Source organism: Eschrichtius robustus, chromosome 20 (genome assembly GCF_028021215.1).
Source record: "Eschrichtius robustus isolate mEscRob2 chromosome 20, mEscRob2.pri, whole genome shotgun sequence".
Classification (NCBI taxonomy): domain Eukaryota; kingdom Metazoa; phylum Chordata; class Mammalia; order Artiodactyla; family Eschrichtiidae; genus Eschrichtius; species Eschrichtius robustus.
The window spans coordinates 11,812,232-11,831,518 of record NC_090843.1 but is presented as its reverse complement, the minus strand read 5'-3'; the positions used below and the strand labels follow the sequence as shown (position 1 = coordinate 11,831,518).

Below are 19,287 nucleotides of genomic sequence, written 5' to 3'. Positions count from 1 at the left end.
GGGTGAAAGAGAAGCTTGGAGCGACCACACACCCTCGGCTGCTCTCCCCGCACCCCGCCCCTTTCTCCTCCTCCCCCATCCCTCCCCACAGGCTCCGCCCAGGACCCGCCCCCACTTCTGCCGAGACCCCGCCTCCCGCAGCCAAGTCCAATCGGCAGCCCGCCGCCACCACGGGCCCTCAGCTCTCTGCTGCTCCTCCCACGCCTGAACTTCCCGAAGGACAGCCGAGCGGCCCAATGAGCTCCCAGGACGTCCGGAGCGGGCGGCCGGAGGGCCAATTCGAAAGCGGCGCGGGCAGGAAAGGCGGGCCTCCGTGACGGAGGGGGAGGAGGTGCTAGGCTGTTTGCTGGTTGCTAGCTGCGGCTGCTCGCCCGGCCTCCCGGCCGTTTCATTGTCACCGGGCCTCGGAGTCAGCGCCGGGGCCGGGGGCGTGAAGTCGCCGGCCCAAAGCCTGGGCCCCGCCCGTCCCAGCCTGGAGGGCCCCGCGCACCCTTCGCCGTTCGGTCCCGCAGGCCCCGAGTCCCAGGCCCGACCCGCGCAGGTGAGGGGATCCCTGTGCAGGTGGGGTTGCCCTCGCAGTTAAGGGGGGTCCAGGGCCTGCGCAGATGATGGGGCCCGCGCAGGTGAGGGGGTTCCTGGACCGCGCAGGGAGGGGCATCCCGGGCTGCGCAGGTGAGGTGGAACGTGCAGGTGAGTGGGGCCTTGTTCCGATGAGGGCGTCCCCGCGCAGGTGAGGTGGTCCTGGGCCCGCCCAGATGCGGAGGCCAGCGCAAGTGAGGGGGTCTGGCCCTCGCACAGGTGAGGGGGTCCACGCAGGTGACCGGGGGGGGGGTCCTTATGCAGGTAAAGGGGTCTGCCCAGATGAGGGGGAGGGTGCAGGTGAGAGCCCCTTGGTGCCCCCGCACAGGTGAGGAGGGGCTCATGCCCCAGGGCCGTTGAGCTCCTCCTGCCTTCGCAGGAGGATGGGGTGGAAACCAGTCAGCAGTCCGGTCTCACCACCTTGAGCCAAACCACAGAGATGGGGAGCTGCCGGGCAGAGAAGCTGCCTGGGGTCCTGGGACAGCCCATCTTGAGGGGTCCAGGCAGAGGCTCTGGACACCCACCTTCAGGTCCTGGGAGGGACACCTCTATATGCAAGGTGAGGTCTGGCCTGGAGGTTTCCACGGAGAGGCGGTGTTTACCATCCCAGAGCCCTGCACGCTCCTCCTCGAGTGGGCCAGCCTGGGTCCAGCTGGGTGTGGCCAGTGCCTGGAGGAGAAGAGGGTGTTAAATTTCACCCCCACACCCGACCGGAAATGCATAACTGAGGACACTGGCCTGGTGAGTGGCAGGGACAGCCTCTGCCCTCACGCTGGAGAGTAGGGGCCAAAGCCTCTGCTGTGGGTGTTGGGGCTGAAGGAGGCTGCAGCGCTGGCCTTGGGTGACGATGGTGTGTGCCCGCTGGCCCACCAGAGTCCTCCGTGGCACAGAGGGCTGTGCTCATTCCTCTCTGGTCACTCCTGGTGCCGGCTCACCCCCTCTTGTTACCTGAACACCTGCCACGTGCCCAGTTCTGCGGCTGCATGGTCCCCACCCTCATGGACCTTACATTCTTACGAGGGCATCAGGCAGTGCACAGACCAACCTGTGTGGGCAGGTGGTCAAGTGAAGAAGAATGAAACAGGATGAGGGATGAAGAGTGACAGCGACAGGCAGCCCTCTGAGTGAAAGGGGGCCTCGTGACATCCCAGGGAAGGGTCTCAAGCAGATTGAGGAGGGAAAAGGGAGGCAGTGAGGAGGTCACAGAGATCAGGGTCAGGTCTGAGGGGCATGAGGCATGTGGACTTTATTCTCCCTGCCTGGGAGCCCTCGGAGGGTCTTCACTGGGGGCACAGCCTGATCCGAGATCCGGTTCAGAAAGATCAGCTGTGGCTGCCGTGCGGGGAGGGGCTGGACCGGCCAGGCAGGGCCAGAGGAGGGCTGCTGCGGTTGTCCAGTTTGAGGAGATGGGGGCTCAGATGGGGGTTGTGGAGGGAAGGGACTGACGGGGAAGGGGCACCGGCTGGGTTGCTGAGGGCCAGGTGTGGAGGTGAGGGAGAGGATGTCAGGACGAGACCTGGATCTTCGGTCTGAGCCGGTTTCAGAAAATGCCCGCCAGCGAGGGGCGCTGGAGGCGGTAGTCAGGAGTCTGTTTGGGTCTGAGGTACCAGGGTCTCCGTGGTTAGCTAAATTGGGAACTAGGGGACAGGGGGGCGGGAGGTATGCCTGTGGGAACCGGCAGCCCATGGATGGTGTTTGAAGCCAGGAGGCCAGAGGCGGTCCCCCAGGATGAAGAGAGAGGCCCAGGGCTGAGCAGTCAGAAGAGGAAGGGCCAGCACGGGACGCTGCAGAGGCGGCCAACCTAGGAGGGGAGGAGGGGAACCTGGACACGAGAGCAGATGCCGCATCCCAAGAGCTCGTGGATATTCTGGGTGGTTCTGAGGAGATGGAGGGGGTTCTGTGGTCAGATAAGTTTGGGGGCCCTAACAAACCCCAGTTAGAATATCGCCGTGGGGTGCTCACCACGCGCCAGCCTCACAGCCGTCTTGTCTGAGCCTCATGATGACCCCTGGGGAGGCACTTTTAAAGGCCCATTTTACAGATGAGGAACATGGGGCCCAGGCGGGTGGAGTACCTGTCACGGGGTGGGGGCTCACAGCCATGACTGCTGCAGCCCCCGGCCACCCCAAGCAGTGCCCCTCCGGGGAAGGTCATCTTGACCCCAGGAGGACCTCCTTTTGCCGTTCATGCTCAGGGTCCCACTCTGCCACTCGCTTCTGCTCCTAATGAGGAGATGGCCACCCAGTGAGGAGGGTGGTGGGCGTGGCAGGCTTCTGGGGAGCTGGGTGGCAGGCAGACTCGGGCACCCTGGGCTCCTGCGGCCGGGCCAGAGGTCATGTGTGCGCACCTGGTTCCTCGGAGGACACCTCCTCGCATCCCTTCTTCCCTGCTCAGGGCCTACTTGTCCACCATGAAAGGCTCCAGGGCCCTCAGTGGCCCCTCCGGCCCTCCCGAGGGCAGCCCAGAAAGCATGGACCTGAGTCTGACAGGCCTCCCTCCGCCCATGTCCCGGCGTCCCAACAGTGCCTCCACCGCCAAGCCCATTGCCCGATCCATCTCCGTGGTCACTGGCAGCGAGCCAAGGAGGAAGATGCTGGTGAGTGTTAGGGCTGGGCCTCAGGTCCAGGGGTGTCCAGGGCCCCCTACCTCGGGGTGGTGTCTGACTCCTGGGTAAGCTCCACACCTCAGCAGGCACCTTCATGTCCATCATCCCATGCATCCCTGGGGCCGCCCCGGGGCAGGAAGGACTCCGGCTTGTAGACCAGGGAGCTGACTCACCAAGAGGTCAAGACTGGGGTCAGCTGGCCCCAGGCAGAGCCTAGATCCTGCCAGCACCAAGCCCTCTGTCTCTCCTGTTCCAGCAACATTTGGATTTGTGTGATTCCTCTGTAAACGGGGTTGATGTGTGGGGAAGGAGGAGCTCCTGGGTGGCCTTGAGATACCAGGCAGGGCAGGGCAGGCGGGCAGCCGGATGGCCGCGGGAGCTGCGGGACGAGAGCTGCAGGGGGGAGTGAGTGGCCAGGCTCGTTGGTTAGAAGGTGATGAGGAGGATGGTCAGCCTTTGCTGTGGCGCCCGGGCGGGCCTCACGCGCTTCCTCTCGGACCTTCCGTCTGCCAGGGGTGAGGAGCTCCCACTTCGTGTGAGAGGCCAAGGACCTGCCCCCACTCAGCAGGTCAAACCCAGGACCCCCATGCTGCTCCCCTGCCCACCTGTCTACATGTGACCCAGGAGAGCCTCTCTCTAAATCTGTGTCCAAGCCTGGCCGGTGCTGCATGGACTGGCGAGGGTCTGAAGCCTTGGCCACATGGTTGGTTGCTTCCCTCCTTTTGGCAGGAGGCCCCAGGGCCCGGAGGCTCCCGGGCCGTCAGCAACCTTCGCAGATCTAACAGTGCCACGCAGGTCAACCAGCCACAAGCCAGCCAGGCATGGCCCGGCCCCCTCAGGTAACCTCTGACCCCTCAGGTACCCCCAGCCTGCTCTCTCCTCCCTCTGTTAGCCCTTCTCCCAGCTTCACTGGCGTGAGCGCTGGCTGGACGGGGGGCCAGCCCTGGGCGGGGCAGGCGGGACGAGTCTTGGCCCGTCATTTCCTGCGCAGAGATGTGGACCTCAAGGCCACCATCCCCCTACCTGCTCCTCTTCCTTGTCCTTGCTGTGCTTTCCCTGTGGGTGTTGTGGTGGCCACAGGACAGGTGTGAGCACCTCTTCCAGGTGCGGTTGTCAGTTCGGGGCTGAGAAATGATATTTTATGCTGTGGGCTGGGGAGCAGGAGTCCCCACCGGTGACTTGGTCCCTCCTGTCCCCTCGTAAGATGACCCCCATCTGGGTTCCTGGAGTCGGGCTCCCGGGGCCCAGTGGCTATCCCTGCTTGCCATCCTTTCTGCGACACAGGCCGGAAGAGCCCCCGGACTTCCTGACACTCTTTGAGGGCAGCCCCGGTGGGAGAAAGAGGCCTGCCAGTCTGAGCAAAGCTTCCAGCGAGAAGGGAGCCACGTGGAATGTCCTGGTGAGGCTGCAGCTGAGCTGAGCGGACAGGACGTCACGCGGCCCGTGTCCGTTGGGAGTGACGCTTGGTTCCGGCTTTGTTCTCGCTGCCCCTGCAGGGTGGGCCAGCAGGGGATGGGGGGGCATCAGTGTTAGTTAGCCAGCTTTGACCACAGCGGTCAACGTGAGGAGGAGCAGCAAAGAATGTCCCAGCCCTTGGGCCATCCCACCACTCCCCATGTGTGCGTGGGGCAGTGGGGGCAGGGCAGGGGCCCTGTGTCAGTGGCGTGTGCAGCGAGGTCACAGGCTGTCGTCTATGTGCAGGATGACCAGCCCAGGGCCTTCACCTTGCCACCCGATGCCCAGAGTCCTGGCACCCTCGACGTGCTGGTGGGCCCGCGGAGGAGAGAGTGCACAGTGCCCCTGGCCCCCAACTTTACTGCCAACAACAGGTGCGCCGGCTGCAGGGCCACACGGCCCCGCCTACCCAGAGCTCCCGGGGGTGGCCGCTTTGTCTTATTTGTGTCTGGACCAGGGTGCTTCGGAACATTGCTGTGGGCAGGTTGCTTAACCCTCCTGGGCCCCAGGATCCTCATTTATACCAAGAGTATAATGGTTGTGTTTGCCCTCCAGAGTCAGGAGGATTGAGGAATCCAAGATGTGAACCTCAGAGCAGAACCTGCTCAAGAGACGTTGTTGATGTTTGGGGCACACTTTTGTTTTTCCCGGAGTTAAAAATAATCTCTTGTTTTCCTCCTCGGTTCGTTGTCTGTGTGTGGGTCACGTCTTCTCCCAGACTTGACAAGAGAACCTTAGAACTCCCCTCCAGCAGGCCAGCAGGTGCCCTGCCCATCCACCTGCCTCCAGAGAAACGTCTCAGAGCCCTGTCTTCTCTCGCCTGGGTCCAAGCTGGCCGCCCTCCGCTACCCCCTCCCTCCTGGTAGGCCCTCCGTTTCCTCCATCTCTAGGGGAGCACATCCTCCCGTAGATTCCTCAGGAAGAATGTGTGGGAGGTAAAGTTTCTAAGACCACACGTGCCTGAACGTGCCGTGACCGTCCCACCGACTGAGAGTTTGGCTGGTGCTGAGTTCTAGATTGGAAAGCTTTCCTGACATCTTGAAGCAATTGCTCAGTTTCCGTGGAGAGCTGTTGTGAATTCACTGCCTTCCTGATCCCCAGTCCTTTCACGTGTCTGTTTTCCTCCCTCTAGAAGCAGTTTGAGTCATCTTTTCATTTCTCTGTTGTGGAAGCTCCCAGGGCCAGGCCTTAGATGTGGTCCTTTCACTCATCACACTGGGCTTTGGTGGCTGGTCCATGTGCACACTTGTGCTGTTTGGTTCTAGGAAATTTCCTCTTGTCATTTCTTTGACAGTTTTCTCCCTTTTCCTTTTCCCGTTCTTTCTGCGACTGCTGTTATTTGCATGTTGGGCCTCCTGGGTTGATTCTACAAAGTTGGCGTCTTCCCTTCTTTTCTTTCTCTTTAGCTTTGGGATCTGCTTTCTGATAGATGCACCTAACTGTGTCTTTCAACCCTTTGCTCACTTTGTTTCTTCTCCTGCAGCTCCTCTTGTTCTCGAACGTCTCTCCATCCTTCCTCTTTCGTAGCATCTTGTTCTTGTTTCGTCTCTCACGTGTTTGAGGATTCCACGCAGAGGCGGCTGGAGCTGCCTGCACTGGCTCACGAGACTGACTGTCCTCCTCTGCCCGGCTCTGGTTCCAGGGTGTCTGAAATCAGCCATGGTGGGAATATTGTCACTGACATTGGCAGATGTTGCAGATAAGAGCTTTTCTCTCTAGAGACTTGGCTGTTAAAGATTTATCAGCACAGCCTGACACTGAGTGTAGATTTGTTGAAATGTCCTGTTCTTTGCTTGGCCTTATTTCCATCATATTCTGTTTGTTGACCTTTCACATGTGGGTCTTTCCCCAAATGTCTGGAATACTGGCTCTGTCAGAATTTAAGAGGGAGGCCCTAAAAGTTGCCTGGAGGCTTCACTTTGGGGTGATTGTGTGGGGACCAGGCTGCTGTGCTGGGGGCTCCCCACCTGTCTGCGTCTGGGGCTTTTCTGTGGGGCTGCCCACTCTCTCCAGGGAGAGATCCTCCTGTCTCCCCCGCGGGGTTATTTGAGGGCCACCAGTTCTGCGGACCAGCAGGAAAGGGATGGGGGTGTCCTGGTCCAGTGCACAGACTTTTCACCTGGAGACCTAGCTGCTTGTCTTCTGCAGGAGGAGGGGCGGGGCAGGGTGGGCTTGGTGCCTGATGCTCAGAGTGAGGAAGGGGGTGCAGGCGCAGCTGCTGCTTTGGAAGAGCCAGGTGCCCTTGCTTCCTGCACCTCCCTGGATTCTGGGGTGCAGACCAGCCGCCTCGTGGCCCCTGCGGCACCCAGGTTTCCCCTCACTCACTTTGCGAGTCAATCACCACTGGGCCCTCTGTTCCTCATCCTCAGGAACTTTGTGGACATCTCTTTGCCGCTGTCTCGTCTTCTCATCCTTGTGTGTTTGTACGTTTTTTATTCCTTCTAGAGGGTTTGAGAGGGGCAGAGAGAAAACAGTGTGTATTCCATCCATCACGTGTAACTGGCAGGGGGAGGTCCTTTCTCTGTTGACTGGTCTGTGACCGTTCCCCCACCCTGTCGCAGGCATGTCCAAAGTCAGGGGCCGCAGTTTTCACCCTCAAACCTCGGGTTCTGCTCGGTGGAATGCCCTGGTGGAGCTTTCTCGGGTCCCAAGAAGGGCTCCACCGGCAGGGACACTGAGACGACGCCACAGTGAGCCCTGGCATCAACAGCGTGACTCGGGGTTCTTTCTCAGAGCCTGACCCCCCTGCCCCGGTCTCTCCTGGCAGGAGCAACAAGGGCGCCGTGGGCAACTGCGTCACCACCATGGTGCACAACCACTACACCCCCTCGGAGAAGGTGCCGCCCCCCAAGAGCTCCAACCACATGGCTCCCTCCCTCAAGTAAGGCCCTGGCTCCAGCCTTGCACGGTGCACGACCTGGGCCACACAGGCGGGCCCGGGCTCACTCCAGCCTGAGGTCCTGCCGAGGAAGCTGCAGCCACCCCCTGAGTCCCCGGTCCCCGGCTAAGGCCAAAGCCAAGGGGGGTCTCGAGCAGGGCTGAGCTGAGCTGAGCAGAGCAGCCCCTAGTCCGTCACCCCCACGTCCACTGCATGGTGTGCTCAGGTCAGGGACGGCCCATGGGTGTCTTGAGTCACCATCTGGCTCTGGGATCCTGTGACATTTGAGACCTTTCTGCTGTTTTAAAGGCCGTGCCCATTAACCCTGGGTGCCACCAGACGGGCCCTGGTGGGGGCGGAGTAGGTGACCCTGGCGATGACCAGCAAGTCAGAACGGGGAACAGGACCTGTGGGTGCCTCCTCCCAGGCCCAAGGCCCCAGGACCAGGCCAAGGCAGCTCCCCAGGCTGCAGGCAGAGCCGTCCCCCAGGGGCCAGGAGAGGGGGGCCCTGTCAGGCGGCTGTGAGCCTTTCTCTGCCCTCCCGGTCAGCAACATCATCAAGGCAGCCACAGACGAGGGCGAGGGCAGCAGCCTTGGGAAGCCGCAGAAGAACGCGGCCCGTAGCAACCACACGGTCCAGAACAACTCAGGGGGCACCGCCGGCCAGCTCAGACGGAAGGAGGTGACCGAGGAGGAGGCTGAGAGGTGACCGCAGCCGGGGCTGGGAGGAGGCCTGAGGTACCACTGAGAGAAATTTCCATTTAAGAGTTGTTTTAAGATATGTAGGCTGAAAAGACCACACGTACAATTCTTTTTATATAAAACGTCAAGAAAGGCAAATCTGCAGAAACAGAAAGTAGAGCGGTGGCTGCCTGGGGCCAGGGGAGTGCTTTGGGTGGCGATGGAAACGGTCTCAAACCGGATCATGCTGGCGGTCGTACAACTCTGTAAATTTACTAAAAATCATTGAATCGTATACTCAAAATGGGTCAATTTTATAAGTATGTAAACCATACCTCAGTAAATCTGTTCGTTAAAAAAACATTAAGCAGAAAGAAGATATAAAACTGAAAAACTCCAAACAACTGATGGAGCCGCCCCTAGAATCTTGCCCCAGGGGAGCGCGGAGGGTGGGCCTGGTGGGCTCTCCTGCTGCAGCCCCAGGTCTGTGAAGTTGTGCCCCGTCAGGAACCGCTTAGCGATCAGAGGCTGGGCTTTGAGAGCCTCACCTGGCTGAGCCGTCACCACTGCTGTCCCAGTAGAGCTTGGGACTGGGCCCTGGCAGTGGGCAAGCGGGTCGAGCTGGGTGAGGCCCGGGTGTCCCCACCAGGGCTCCCCTCTGCGTGCATGTCCCACGGCCGGTGGCTGCTCACGTCCTAGATGGTCCATTAGCACCTTTGCTGAGTGAATCAACAGTGTCCCTGAGAGCCAAGGTGAAGGCTTTGGGTTGAACCCGCTTTACTGAGTATAATTTACGTACAACAAGACACGCCCCCTTTAGGGCACAGGTCTATGAGTTTGATGCACGTGCAGACGGAACGATGTCACCCCCTGGGATCCGCTCGCACGCCTCCCACCCAGCCCCTTCCAGCCGAGACCCTGGCCACACCAGCCCGTCCCCTGCAGCTTGCCTTCCCTAGCAGGCCCTGACTAGAGCACCGGCCTGTGGCCTTCCGTGCCTGGCCTGCAGAGTCCCTGGTTTGTTGCTGTTTGTCTGTGAGTAATGTCGCTGTCAGGAGCACACAGTGCTCACCCATAGGTGGTGGGCCTTTGGGTTACTTTCTGTTTCTAGCAATTGTGCATAACCTGTGCGGATGAGCATTTCCATTTCCCTGGGGAACGCTGGCACCTGAAGAAGGGCCACGTGCACAGCCGCCGGCTTCTCTGCCTGCCGGGCCTTCTGGAGACCCGGGGAGGGAGGCCTTGGCTCAGCCGCCTCCATCCTGAGCCCCACTTTCTGGCAGGTTTATCCACCAGGTGAACCAGGCCGCCATCACCATCCAGCGCTGGTACCGACATCAAGTGCAACGGCGCCGAGCCGGAGCCGCCCGCCTGGAGCACCTGCTGGCGTCCAAGCGAGAGGTCAGCGTGTGTGTGTGTGAGCCACACCCTGAGGGGGCGGGCGAGAATCCCAGGGGTCCAGCTATATGGCAGGGTTTCTCGGACCAGTGGGGGTGAACCTAGAATTGCCCCATGGGTCCCCCCTATCTGGGGGCCCAGTTTCCTCCCTCCTGAGTCACTCAGTTGGCAGGGCCTGGGTGCCAGGTCACCCCTGCTGAAAGGTGGGGTGGGTTTCTGGCTGGGATGCAAAGCCATCTCCCACCTGCAGGAGCCGCTGGCCACCTGGGAGAGGGGGGCTTGTCCTCTGTGGGGCAGAGAAATGGCAGGATGGGGCAACCCCATCTTCCCAGTGAAACCCACCATGGCTCGGCTTCTGCAGGGGCAGCGGCAGCGGCTAGGAGAGGGGACCCTCCTGGACCAGCACCAACAGAAAGAGGTGGCCAGGAGGAAGGCCCGGGAGGAGAAGGCGCGCCAGGCCCGGAGGGCAGCCATCCAGGTGAGGGGTGACCTGAGCCACATGGGGAGCCCGGTGCTAAGGCAGGACCCCCATGTGCCGAGAGCACCGCTGCGCTCCTGGGGGCCCCCCCTTCCCTGAGCCCCTGGGTGTGGGGCCTTGGACAGCACGGCTTGGGGAGGACGAGGGGCCGCCTTCTCCCCTGGGCGGGGTTGCTCACAGGTGCTCCCCACGGCAGGAACTGCAGCAGAAGCGAGCCCAGAAGTCAGGTAACGCTGACTGTGGGCTGCTGAAGCGGCCGGGGGAGACAGGGAAGCCCCAGACCACCCAGGAGCCAACCCTGAGGCCGGGGAGCGCCGCCCAGCAGACCCGCAAGGCCAATAACACTGGTGAGCAGGTCCGAGAGCCCGGAGGCTGCCCTGCCGCCTGCCCACCTCTGCTTCCGGCTCTGTGTGCAGACACCCCGGGTATGGTGACCCCAGGTGCAGCCATCCCTGAAGGCGGACACCCCCGTGCCCAGACCTCCCCATCCCCTTCCCTCAGGGAGGCCCGTGGCTGAGAAGGAGGTGTGGCCTCTGCCAGTGTCCTCTGGCCCCCTGTGCCACTGCCCCGTTTGTGGTTTCCACCTGTGGAGGAGGGGGTGTCGTTCTCAGCAGACGCCAGGCCCTGCTTCTCCACCTCTGCCCCAGTTACTCTGGAGCTGGACACAGGGTCCCTACAGAGCAGCTGCACCAGCTACCTGACCTCTCGCCCCGGGAGGTCAGGGCTCTCCATTGTCCCCGCTGTTCCGTGAGGTCCACTGTGGCACGTGCTGTCCCAGGCCTGCATCCCCCTTCCCTGGCCTCTTCCCAAGGGCTCCCCCACGTTCGCTGCCCCCAGGTGGGCTGACGCTGCATTCCGTTGTGCAGGGGCTGGCCTCCGCACCGCGGGCCTGGAGGACCCCTGCCAGCCTGCCCACGACTCGTCGCCAGAGCCCCGGCAGCTTCCAGAGGACAAGCCTCAGGTCTCGGCACAGCCCTTCCTGCCCTCCCTGCCCGGCTTCACCTCTGGGGTGCATCTGTGCCGGGGTGGCTTGCATTTGCCCTTTCCCTGCCCCTCCCTGGCTGTGGGGTCACTCACACCAGGAAAGGCCACCCAGGATGGGTCTTGTCGCTCCAGCGGAGGGCTGGGGTCTCAATGGTTGCTCTGGAATCCCGCTGGGTCTTCATGGACACTGGGGTGGGGCCTGTGCAGGCACACAGAAGAGAGCTGGAAGCTCAGAGGTTAGGTGTTGGCCAACGCCTCCAGCCTGAGGGACGAGGAGGCCAGGCCCGGACCCATCTCACCCGGCCGCCCTTTTTGTTTCCCTGGAGGTGGGTTGGGGGGCAAACCCAGTCCCTGTGGCTGAGCAGGCAGGCACCCGTGTGGAGGAAGGCTCACCCCGGCCTCCCCTGCACCGTTCTCTGGTGGTCTCTGCCTCTAATGGCCCATCTGCTGCAGGATGCCAGCTCCCAGGACGTGGCTGGCGAGGGCCTGGAAGCTTTGGGCCCTGCTGGGAGCAGGGCCAAGTCCAGGGCAACCCTGGACGAGCTGCTGGACACGCTGAAGCTGCTGGAGCAGGAGCCTGAGCCGCTGCCCCGCCCCGAGGCCTACCACAAGGACAAATACGCCTGGACCGACGAGGTGACCGTGGGCCTTGCCACTGTCCACGCGGGTCACAGGGGCGCTTTGGGGGCCAGGGAAGTCCACCGGGCTCCTCCCTGCTCTAGTCAGGACGCTAACGAGGGCCAGATGGGACCTTGTTGAACCCCCTTGTCATCCCCGGGCTCACTAAGGTTTAGGACCCCCAGAATAACCCAGGGGTGGAGGTGGGGTGGGCACCACCTCTCTGCCAGTGGTGCCCCCAGGTGATGGATGCCCTGCCGGGGTCTGGGCAGCCTGAGAGGCCCTCCCTCAGACCAGGCCCTCTCCTGCCCCAGGGGGCCCTGAGCAGCTCCTGGAAGGCCAGCCCAGAGTCTTCCGCTGCCGCGACTGCCCCTAATGCTGCGCCCCCTCCCCCCGCAGGAGGACGATTCCAGCTCCCTGACAGCCGACAACCTGGAGAAATTTGGGAAGCTGAGTGTGGCTGCTTGCCCCCGCGAGGATGGGACCCTGCTTTCGGAGGCCAAGCTGCAGAGTATCATGAGCTTCCTGGATGAGATGGAGAAGTCTGGGCAGGGCCCGCCGGCCTCGGCCCCCCAGGTGTGGAGGGGTCTCCAGGGAGGGACGGCAGGTCATCACTAGGTGAGCAGGGCCTGCCTGACACAGCCGCGTCCCCAGGGGCCCATGCCGGAGGAGGGGCTGGGGCGCCTGGAGCCCGCGTCCGAGGTCAGCACGTCGGTGATGCGGCTGCAGCTGGAGGTGGAAGAGAAGAAGCAGGCGATGGTGCTGTTGCAGAGGGCGCTGGTAACGTCGCCGCCAGCGCTGCCTCCGTCCCCATGTCCCCAGCTGGAGCGAGTCCCCGGCCTGCCCCCTGCGGGCCTCATCTCTGTCTCATCTCCCGCACCCCCCGCAGGCGCAGCAGCGCGACCTCACCATCCGGCGGGTCAAAGAGACGGAGAAGGAGCTGGGTCGGCAGCTGCGGCAGCAGAAGGAGCACTACGAGGCCACCATACAGCGGCACCTGTCCTTCATCGACCAGGTGGTGCTGCCTGGGAGGCGGGGCTTGAGGGCAGGGCTGTCAGGACCTGAGCAGTCAGGGAGGAGAACGGGACTGGGTTCCAGACCAGCTCGGGCCTCATGGAGATCTCTGGAGCCATTGGCCTCCCCTGTGGGTCTCCTTCTCCTTCTGTAGAAACGGGCAGCATCTTCCCCTGTGGGGACCAGGGCTGGTCCAGTGCACACCAGCCTCACTGGGTGCTGCTCACCAGCCCCCAGCGATGCTCCCCACAGCCGTAATCCTCCCCCCACCCATGGCCGTGCTCCCCAGCCCAGCGTGGTGGGCGGGCAGCAGCAGCAGGTGGGCAGAGCACATCCAGGGTGGGGTCCAGCCATGTGGGATCACTCAGAGGACCGGTTGGTCCTCTGGGGGCCTGGTGGGAGGCGTCCAGCAGGACACACCCTGAACTTTCCTGTGTGTTCCAGACTGTCCGTGTCCCGGGGAGGCCACTCCTGGTCTGCTGGGGCTGGTGGGGCAGCCAGAGCTCCCTTGACAGGGTGGCGGAAGCTTCACGCCCACGCTGTGTTCAGTCAAGCCCCCCCGTCGGGTCCTTTTCTGAGGAAAACTCTGGTGCGGGGTCTGTGAAGAGAGGAAGGAGCCCAGAGGAACCGAGTGGCCTCCCGTGATCATTAGCGACACTCTGCTTGGTGGTCATAGGTGTCTCCAAATTGGGGGTCTGCCTGGAGCCCTCAGTGAGGCTGGGTGCCATCCTGGGGCTTCACAGAGACCCCTTGGCAGGCAACGGGCAGGCCCTTCTCCACAGGCCAGGTGACGGGGTCGAAAGAATGACCCCCATTCCAGGAAGCTCCTGATGTGGCCACAGTGGGGGGCTTGTAGCCAAGGCACCGTCCCTGCCTGAGCTCCGCTGACACCAGCCAGGTCTCAGGGGGCTTGAGGGCCGGGGGCAGCTGCAGCCCCTTGTCCATGTGTGCACACCCTCCCAGACCCAGGGTCCCGCACAGACCCAGGAGCAGCGGGGTGTCTTGGGATTTGGTGCGCTGGCCCCCCCGGGTGAGGGGAGGCGGGGTCTCCTGGCCTCACGGGGCAGCAGCTTCACCTCCGCCCCTGGTCGCAGTTGATCGGAGACAAGAAGGCTCTGGGTGAGAAGTGCGAGGCCCTGGTGGCCGAGCTGAAGCAGGGGGACCAGAGGCTCAAGGACAAGGAGGCCCAGATGCAGGAGCAGCACGAGCTGGTGAGCCCCTCGCCCTCCTGACCCCTGACCCCAGGCCTGGTGTGCCTGCAGGCCCTGTGCGAGGGACCCCAGGACAGGTGGCCCCCAGAGCCTCATTCCCCGACCTCCGAGCTGCTTCCCGCAAGCCCCGCAAGTGGCAGACCCCGGGGCAGGGGCTGAGGGACTCGCATGACCCCTCCCGTGTCACAGATGAGGAGGTGGGGTTCAGAGGAGGTGACCGAGGACATGCCGCAGCTCTGGTCCCTGGTCAGAGGGACGCCACTTACTACTCCTGGCTTCCGTCAGACAACAACTGCAGCCCCTGGCGCTTCCTGCTTTGCCCGAGGTCACTGTTGAAAGGCCGCCTCCTGAAACCCAGGGGATGGCCAGAAGGGGGCTGTCATTTGCATCTTCCCGCTTCGCACAGTTCCTCTATCGACTCCTGTTTCCTTGCTGGTAGGAGATTAAGAAACTCAAAGAACTCATGAGTGCCACCGAAAAAGTCCGCAGGGAAAAGTGGATCAATGAGAAGACCCGGAAGATCAAGGAGATCACGGTTAAAGGTGGGTGCCGCTGTGCCCAGAGCTGCCACTCGGGCGGAGTAATCGTGGGGGTCTCGAGTGAGAACAGTAGTTCCAATTGCACACGTGGCGGAGAGGCTTCCTGGGAAGCAGTGAGACTCAGGGATGCGGCCCAGCTGGCTCGAGGCCGGGAGGCGCAAGGGAGGCTGGCGGCACACGAGCTTGGCCACAGACCAGCGTCCAGACAGAGGGCCTGGTCCAGTGGGGGGGCCTCACCTTCCCTTGGCCGGGCTCCCCTTGCCGGGTCTCCTGGTCTCCTCCAGCTTCCAGGGGAGCGAGCCAGATGGGGGTTCAGGGTGGGGGCCGCCTGCTGGCAGCACAGTCGCTCCTCCCCCACTTAGAGAGCCCTCTGAGGGCTGATGGGGCAGCCCCAGCTGTGCCTGCCCATGCCCGCCCCTCCTGCCCCAGGACACCCTCTCCAGTGACCCCCCTCCTCCAGGGGGAGACCCAACAGGCCAGGGCACCAAGGAGGGAGCCTCGGTGCAGTGGGCAGGGAGAGATGCCGTGGGCACTGGTGGACTCAGCTGTGCTTTGGGCTGGAGCCCATGGTGGGGGTCCTCTGCCTGGACTGCAGCCCTGGTGTCATGGTGGGCAGAGGTCGGGGGTCCTCCACAGTACAGAGGGGCGAGGGGCAGCGCCCCTGCAGTGGTGGAGGAGGGTCCCTGCAGCACGGTCTCCCTCCACGCCCCCCAGGCCTGGAGCCTGAGATCCAGAAGCTGATCGCCAAGCACAAGCAGGAGGTGAAGAAGCTAAAGAGCCTGCACGCGGTGGAGCTGCTGCAGGCGGACGAGCGCGCGGCCCAGCGCTACGGACGCCAGGCGGAGGAGCTCCGCGAGCACCTGGAGCGGGAGAAGGAGGCGCTGGGCCGTCAGGAGTGGGAGCGTGCCCAGCAGCGGTGAGGGTCCCAGCCCTCTGGGGGCGTGGAGGGTGGGGGTGAGGCCTGGGGCGTGCGCAGACCCCCCAGAGCGAACAGCACTTCCTCCGCAGTGGCCTCCCTCGGAGGACAGAGAAAATGGGGGGGTGTAGGACACCGAGGGATGCAGCTGTACTGGGCAGTTCAGTTCTGAGGGACGTGCCCGGGTGGCGGCTGGGGTGGATGGGGCGGGGACTCCAGCGCTCCGGCGGCCCCCACCCCCAGCGGGTCCTGTGTCCGCAGCTTCGAGCAGCACCTGGAGCAGGAGCAGCGGGCCCTGCAGCAGCAGCGGCGGCGGCTCTACAACGAGGTGGCCGAGGAGAAGGAGCGGCTGGGCCAGCAGGCCGCCAGGTACCGCGGGGAGGGGCCCGGCCCCACCCAGCCCCACCCAGCCCCACCCCAGCCCCGCCCAGCCCCAGCCCAGCCCAGCCCAGCCCAGCCCAGCCCAGCCCAGCCTTACAGAACTGGCCTCTGCTCACCTGCAGGCAGCGGGCAGAGCTGGACGAGCTGAGGCGGCAGCTGGAGGAGAGCAGCTCGGCAGGGGGCCGGGCCTTGAGGGCCGAGTTTGAGAAGGGGAGAGAGGAGCAGGAGCGGCGGCACCAGGTCAGCCCCGCCCCATCCCGCCCGGGCCCCGCCCCTCCAGGCCAGCCCAGCAGCAAAGCACCCACACCACCTGCGGAGAGGGGCCACCACCAGGAGCAGCGCCCACCTGCCAGGGTGGCAGACGCTTGGAGTGCTACGCTGAGCCTGGGTTCACACGACGGGACTCCCCAGCTAGCTCACCACAGACCCTCAGCTTGACCGCAGGCCCCGTCCAGGCTCTTGCAGACACTGCCCTGGGTGGGGAGCAGCCAGCGGGGGCTGCTCTCACACTGTCACTTGCCCCCAGATGGAACTGAAGGCCCTGAAGGACCAGCTGGAGGTGGAGAAACAGATGTGGGAGGCCAACTCCGCCAAGAAGGAGGTGGGAGGCCGGTGAAGTTGGGGCAGGGGGTGGGGTCTTCCTTCCCTCTCTCCCCTCCTGCCCGGCACCCCAGGCTTCAAAGCTGGCTTGTAGGCTCCACCTCTGTGGCCTCCCCTCGGGCACATGTGGGTTCTGGCTGCCCAGGGCTGGCGGTGATTCTGACCGTACTTGAGTGAGCTTCCAGGTGGGCTCGGGAGAGACCAGGGGGCTGGAGCAGACCCCACTTGATGGTGGCGGGCGTTCCTCACCCTCCCCTCGCCCAGGTAGCTGCTCTCAAAGTTGATAGGCTGACCTGCAGCCAGTGTAAGGGGCCCACGCAGGAGCAGGCTTTTCCTTGTCCTCTCATGCCTTTTACCAGGTGGGCTGTGTCACCTCTCCTGTCCTGGAAGGAGGCTGTGGTGGAGAGGCACCCGGGGCCACACAAGGCATCAGCCTGGGGACAAAGCCTGAGCAGTGGCCCAGCAGCCATGCTATCCCCCACCCCCAGCCACACACGGAGGGGTCCCCATATCTGTGGGATATGTTCCCAGACTGTTTGCCGAGTTAAAGGGCGTGGCATGTTAAACCTGATGGCAGTTTCCAGGTTGCCTTCCAAGAGGCTGCCCCACTGATGCTCTCGCACCCAGGTGGGGGCACCCGGCCCTGCCCTCAGCAACCAGACAAGGTCCCTTCTTTTATCAGGAGGGTCAGTTTGGCAGCAGACGTGGTCTCTGTGGTCTTAGTCCCGGGTCTCTGAGTGGGGAGAAGCACCAGGCTGTGCTAATGGTTCCCACTCAAGCCCCTGCTGTGTCCCACGCTGGCTCCTGATGACAGGATGTAGCCTCCACCCCTGAGGACAGGTGGGGCCTGGGGTAGTGCGAGGCCTCTCCTTCCCTGCCATCAGGGCATTCCCAAGAGTCCATGTGGCCATCCCTCGGCCTCCTCCGCCAACCTCAGCCGGCCCCCCAAACCCTCTGGGCCTCCCCTGCAGGAAGCGTGGCTGCTGAACCGGGAACGGGAGCTGAAGGAAGAGATCCGGAGAGGCCGGGACAAGGAGATCGAGCTGGTCATCCACCGGCTGGAGGCCGACATGACGCTGGCCAGGGAGGAGAACGAGCGGGCCGCTGAGAGCCGGTGAGGCCCCGAGAACCCCGGAGCGAGGCCCAGAGACTGGCAGTGGGGCTGCCTCTGACCCTGCTTCTCCCGCCACCAGGGTCAAACACCTCCGGGATAAGTACGAGGCGGAGCTCTCAGAGCTGGAACAGTCGGAGCGGAAGCTCCAGGAACGGTGCGCAGAGCTGAAGGGGCGCCTTGGGGAGGCCGAGGGGGAGAATGTGCGTCTGCAGGGCCTGGTGCGGCAGAAGGAGAAGGAGCTGGCGGATGTGAAGGCGGTGAGCAGGCGGGATGGGTGGCTGACCGCCAGCCCCCAGCCCCCGCCGTCCGCTCACGCCGTCCCTGTCATCCCCGCCCGCCACCCCAGGTAAATGAGCAGCTGGCTGGCGAGCGCAGCAGCCTGGCCCAGGTCCTTCGCCAGGAGTTCGCTGACCGGCTGGCAGCTTCCGAGGAGGAGAACCGGCAGGTCAGGGCCGAGCTGGCCGAGCTGCGGGCCCGCCAGCGGCTGGAGCTGGAGCAGCTCACGCGGGAGAAGCAGGCGGAGCTGGAGGAGGTTCACGGGAGGTGGGCTGCAGGGCTGAGTGGGGTCCTGGGGAGCACAGGGCTGGGGGAGGCAGGCGGGACCCTGTGGCTCCAAAGGGGACGCTGGGCCCAGGGAGGCGAGCAGGCCGTGCGCCCTCCTTCCTGCTTCCTGCTTCCTGCCGATGCAGAACTGGGCCGCATCAGCTGTGGCTGCTCCAGGCTCTGTGTTTGAGGCTCTGTCGTCCTCTATGTGGTGCTTCGCCCCAGAGCCTGGGAAGAAGCCCAGCCAACCCCAGCCAGGGTGGGTGCCCTATGTGTGGGTGTCCGGAGAGGAGCTCCCTGGCCCTTAGCCCCCTGGGCCTGGGTGGAGTGGGTGCTATGCAAAAAGGGTGGACACCCTCCACCCCCTACTCCCCCCGCCGCCAGGGGTCCCTTAGTCCTTCCCTGGTCCCTACCTGCCTGCCCTCCGTGGGTGCTCTGCGACGCGGGCGTGTGGTGGGGGCTTCTCGTCCTCTCAGCAGGGAGCCCTTCCCAAGGGGCATGGATTCACATGGGGTCAGCCGTGGGGTCACAGATCCTGTCATTGGCTTCTCCAGGCGGCCCAGTGCCGCAGTCAGCAGGGCTGGGACAACGTGGGCAGGAGTGGCCCCTCGTGCTCTTCGGGGGATGGAGGCCCCCCACCGGCCACCCTGCTGCACTCAGAGCTGCAGGCCGGCGTGGGGGTCTGGCAGGGGCATCGCACAGAGGCCCACCGCACGCTCCCCCGCAGGGTGAAGCTGGCCCTGGCAAAGAAGGAGGAGGCCGTGAGCAGCCTCCGGAAGCAGCACGAGGTGGGTCCCCACGGCCGGCCTTCCTGGGGGAGCAGGGGTGGCTCGGGCCTGACCAGGATGGACGGCCTGTTGCAGGCCGCGATGAAGAGGGCCGACCACCTGGAGGAGCTGCTGGAGCAGCGCAGGCGGCCATTCCCGAGTGCCAAGTGACCGCCGACAGCAGCAGGCTGAGGGCGCCTGGCAGGATGTGCTCTGGCCGCCCCTCAGGTGGAGCACCGAGGCTACGTCGTAACAGTAAAGAGGTGTCTTTTAATACTTTGTGTGACCCTGACTTGTCTCTCCTGGGCTGGGGCCTGGGGTGGCGGGGCTGGAGGCTGCTCAGGGCCAGGTGTGAGGTGACCCGACCTAGCTTTGCTCTTGGCCTGCCCCCCATGTTCCCTGCCTGGCCCTGCGGTTCCCCGACTCAGGCCCCGGTCCCTGAGCAGAGAGAATGGCCCTCTGTTCCAGCCTGGGCCTGGACGAGCCCCAGGACGCTTGTGCCCCCTCGCCGCACCCCTCACCCCTG

At 63.9% G+C, this 19,287-nt stretch overlaps 1 protein-coding gene across 9 annotated transcripts; it reads left to right on the top strand.

Annotated features, from left to right (window-relative positions):
* Nucleotides 1-330: 330 nt before the first annotated feature.
* Nucleotides 331-19,021, top strand: CEP131 (centrosomal protein 131). 9 transcript variants are annotated; one of them, XM_068529630.1, is made up of 27 exons: nucleotides 331-541; nucleotides 2,974-3,175; nucleotides 3,914-4,023; nucleotides 4,469-4,583; nucleotides 4,886-5,013; nucleotides 5,358-5,501; nucleotides 7,407-7,520; nucleotides 8,067-8,222; nucleotides 9,482-9,599; nucleotides 9,958-10,074; nucleotides 10,271-10,421; nucleotides 10,941-11,035; nucleotides 11,512-11,694; nucleotides 12,076-12,252; nucleotides 12,331-12,456; nucleotides 12,566-12,691; nucleotides 13,785-13,901; nucleotides 14,341-14,443; nucleotides 15,155-15,356; nucleotides 15,618-15,725; nucleotides 15,860-15,977; nucleotides 16,264-16,338; nucleotides 17,309-17,451; nucleotides 17,531-17,708; nucleotides 17,798-17,994; nucleotides 18,722-18,782; nucleotides 18,858-19,021. In XM_068529630.1, exons 2-27 carry the CDS (start codon nucleotides 2,990-2,992, stop codon nucleotides 18,930-18,932), a joined length of 3,423 nt encoding a protein of 1,140 aa, XP_068385731.1. In that variant the 5' UTR covers nucleotides 331-541; nucleotides 2,974-2,989; the 3' UTR covers nucleotides 18,933-19,021. The 9 variants fall into 9 exon arrangements, with proteins under 9 accessions (XP_068385731.1, XP_068385730.1, XP_068385735.1 ...); XM_068529629.1 differs by having other exon boundaries at nucleotides 12,566-12,694; nucleotides 15,600-15,725; XM_068529634.1 differs by lacking the exon at nucleotides 5,358-5,501.
* Nucleotides 19,022-19,287: the final 266 nt, after the last annotated feature.

What these genes read in the sequence shown, in the direction of transcription:
- CEP131 (XM_068529626.1), top strand. Translation starts at nt 2,990, where the DNA reads ATGAAAGGCTCCAGGGCCCTCAGTGGCCCCTCCGGCCCTCCCGAGGGC. An exon ending in CCGCAAGGCCAATAACACTG is followed by an intron (nt 10,422 to 10,940) that starts GTGAGCAGGTCC and finishes TCCGTTGTGCAG; the next exon opens with GGGCTGGCCTCCGCACCGCG. An exon ending in CAAGGAGATCACGGTTAAAG is followed by an intron (nt 14,444 to 15,154) that starts GTGGGTGCCGCT and finishes CACGCCCCCCAG; the next exon opens with GCCTGGAGCCTGAGATCCAG.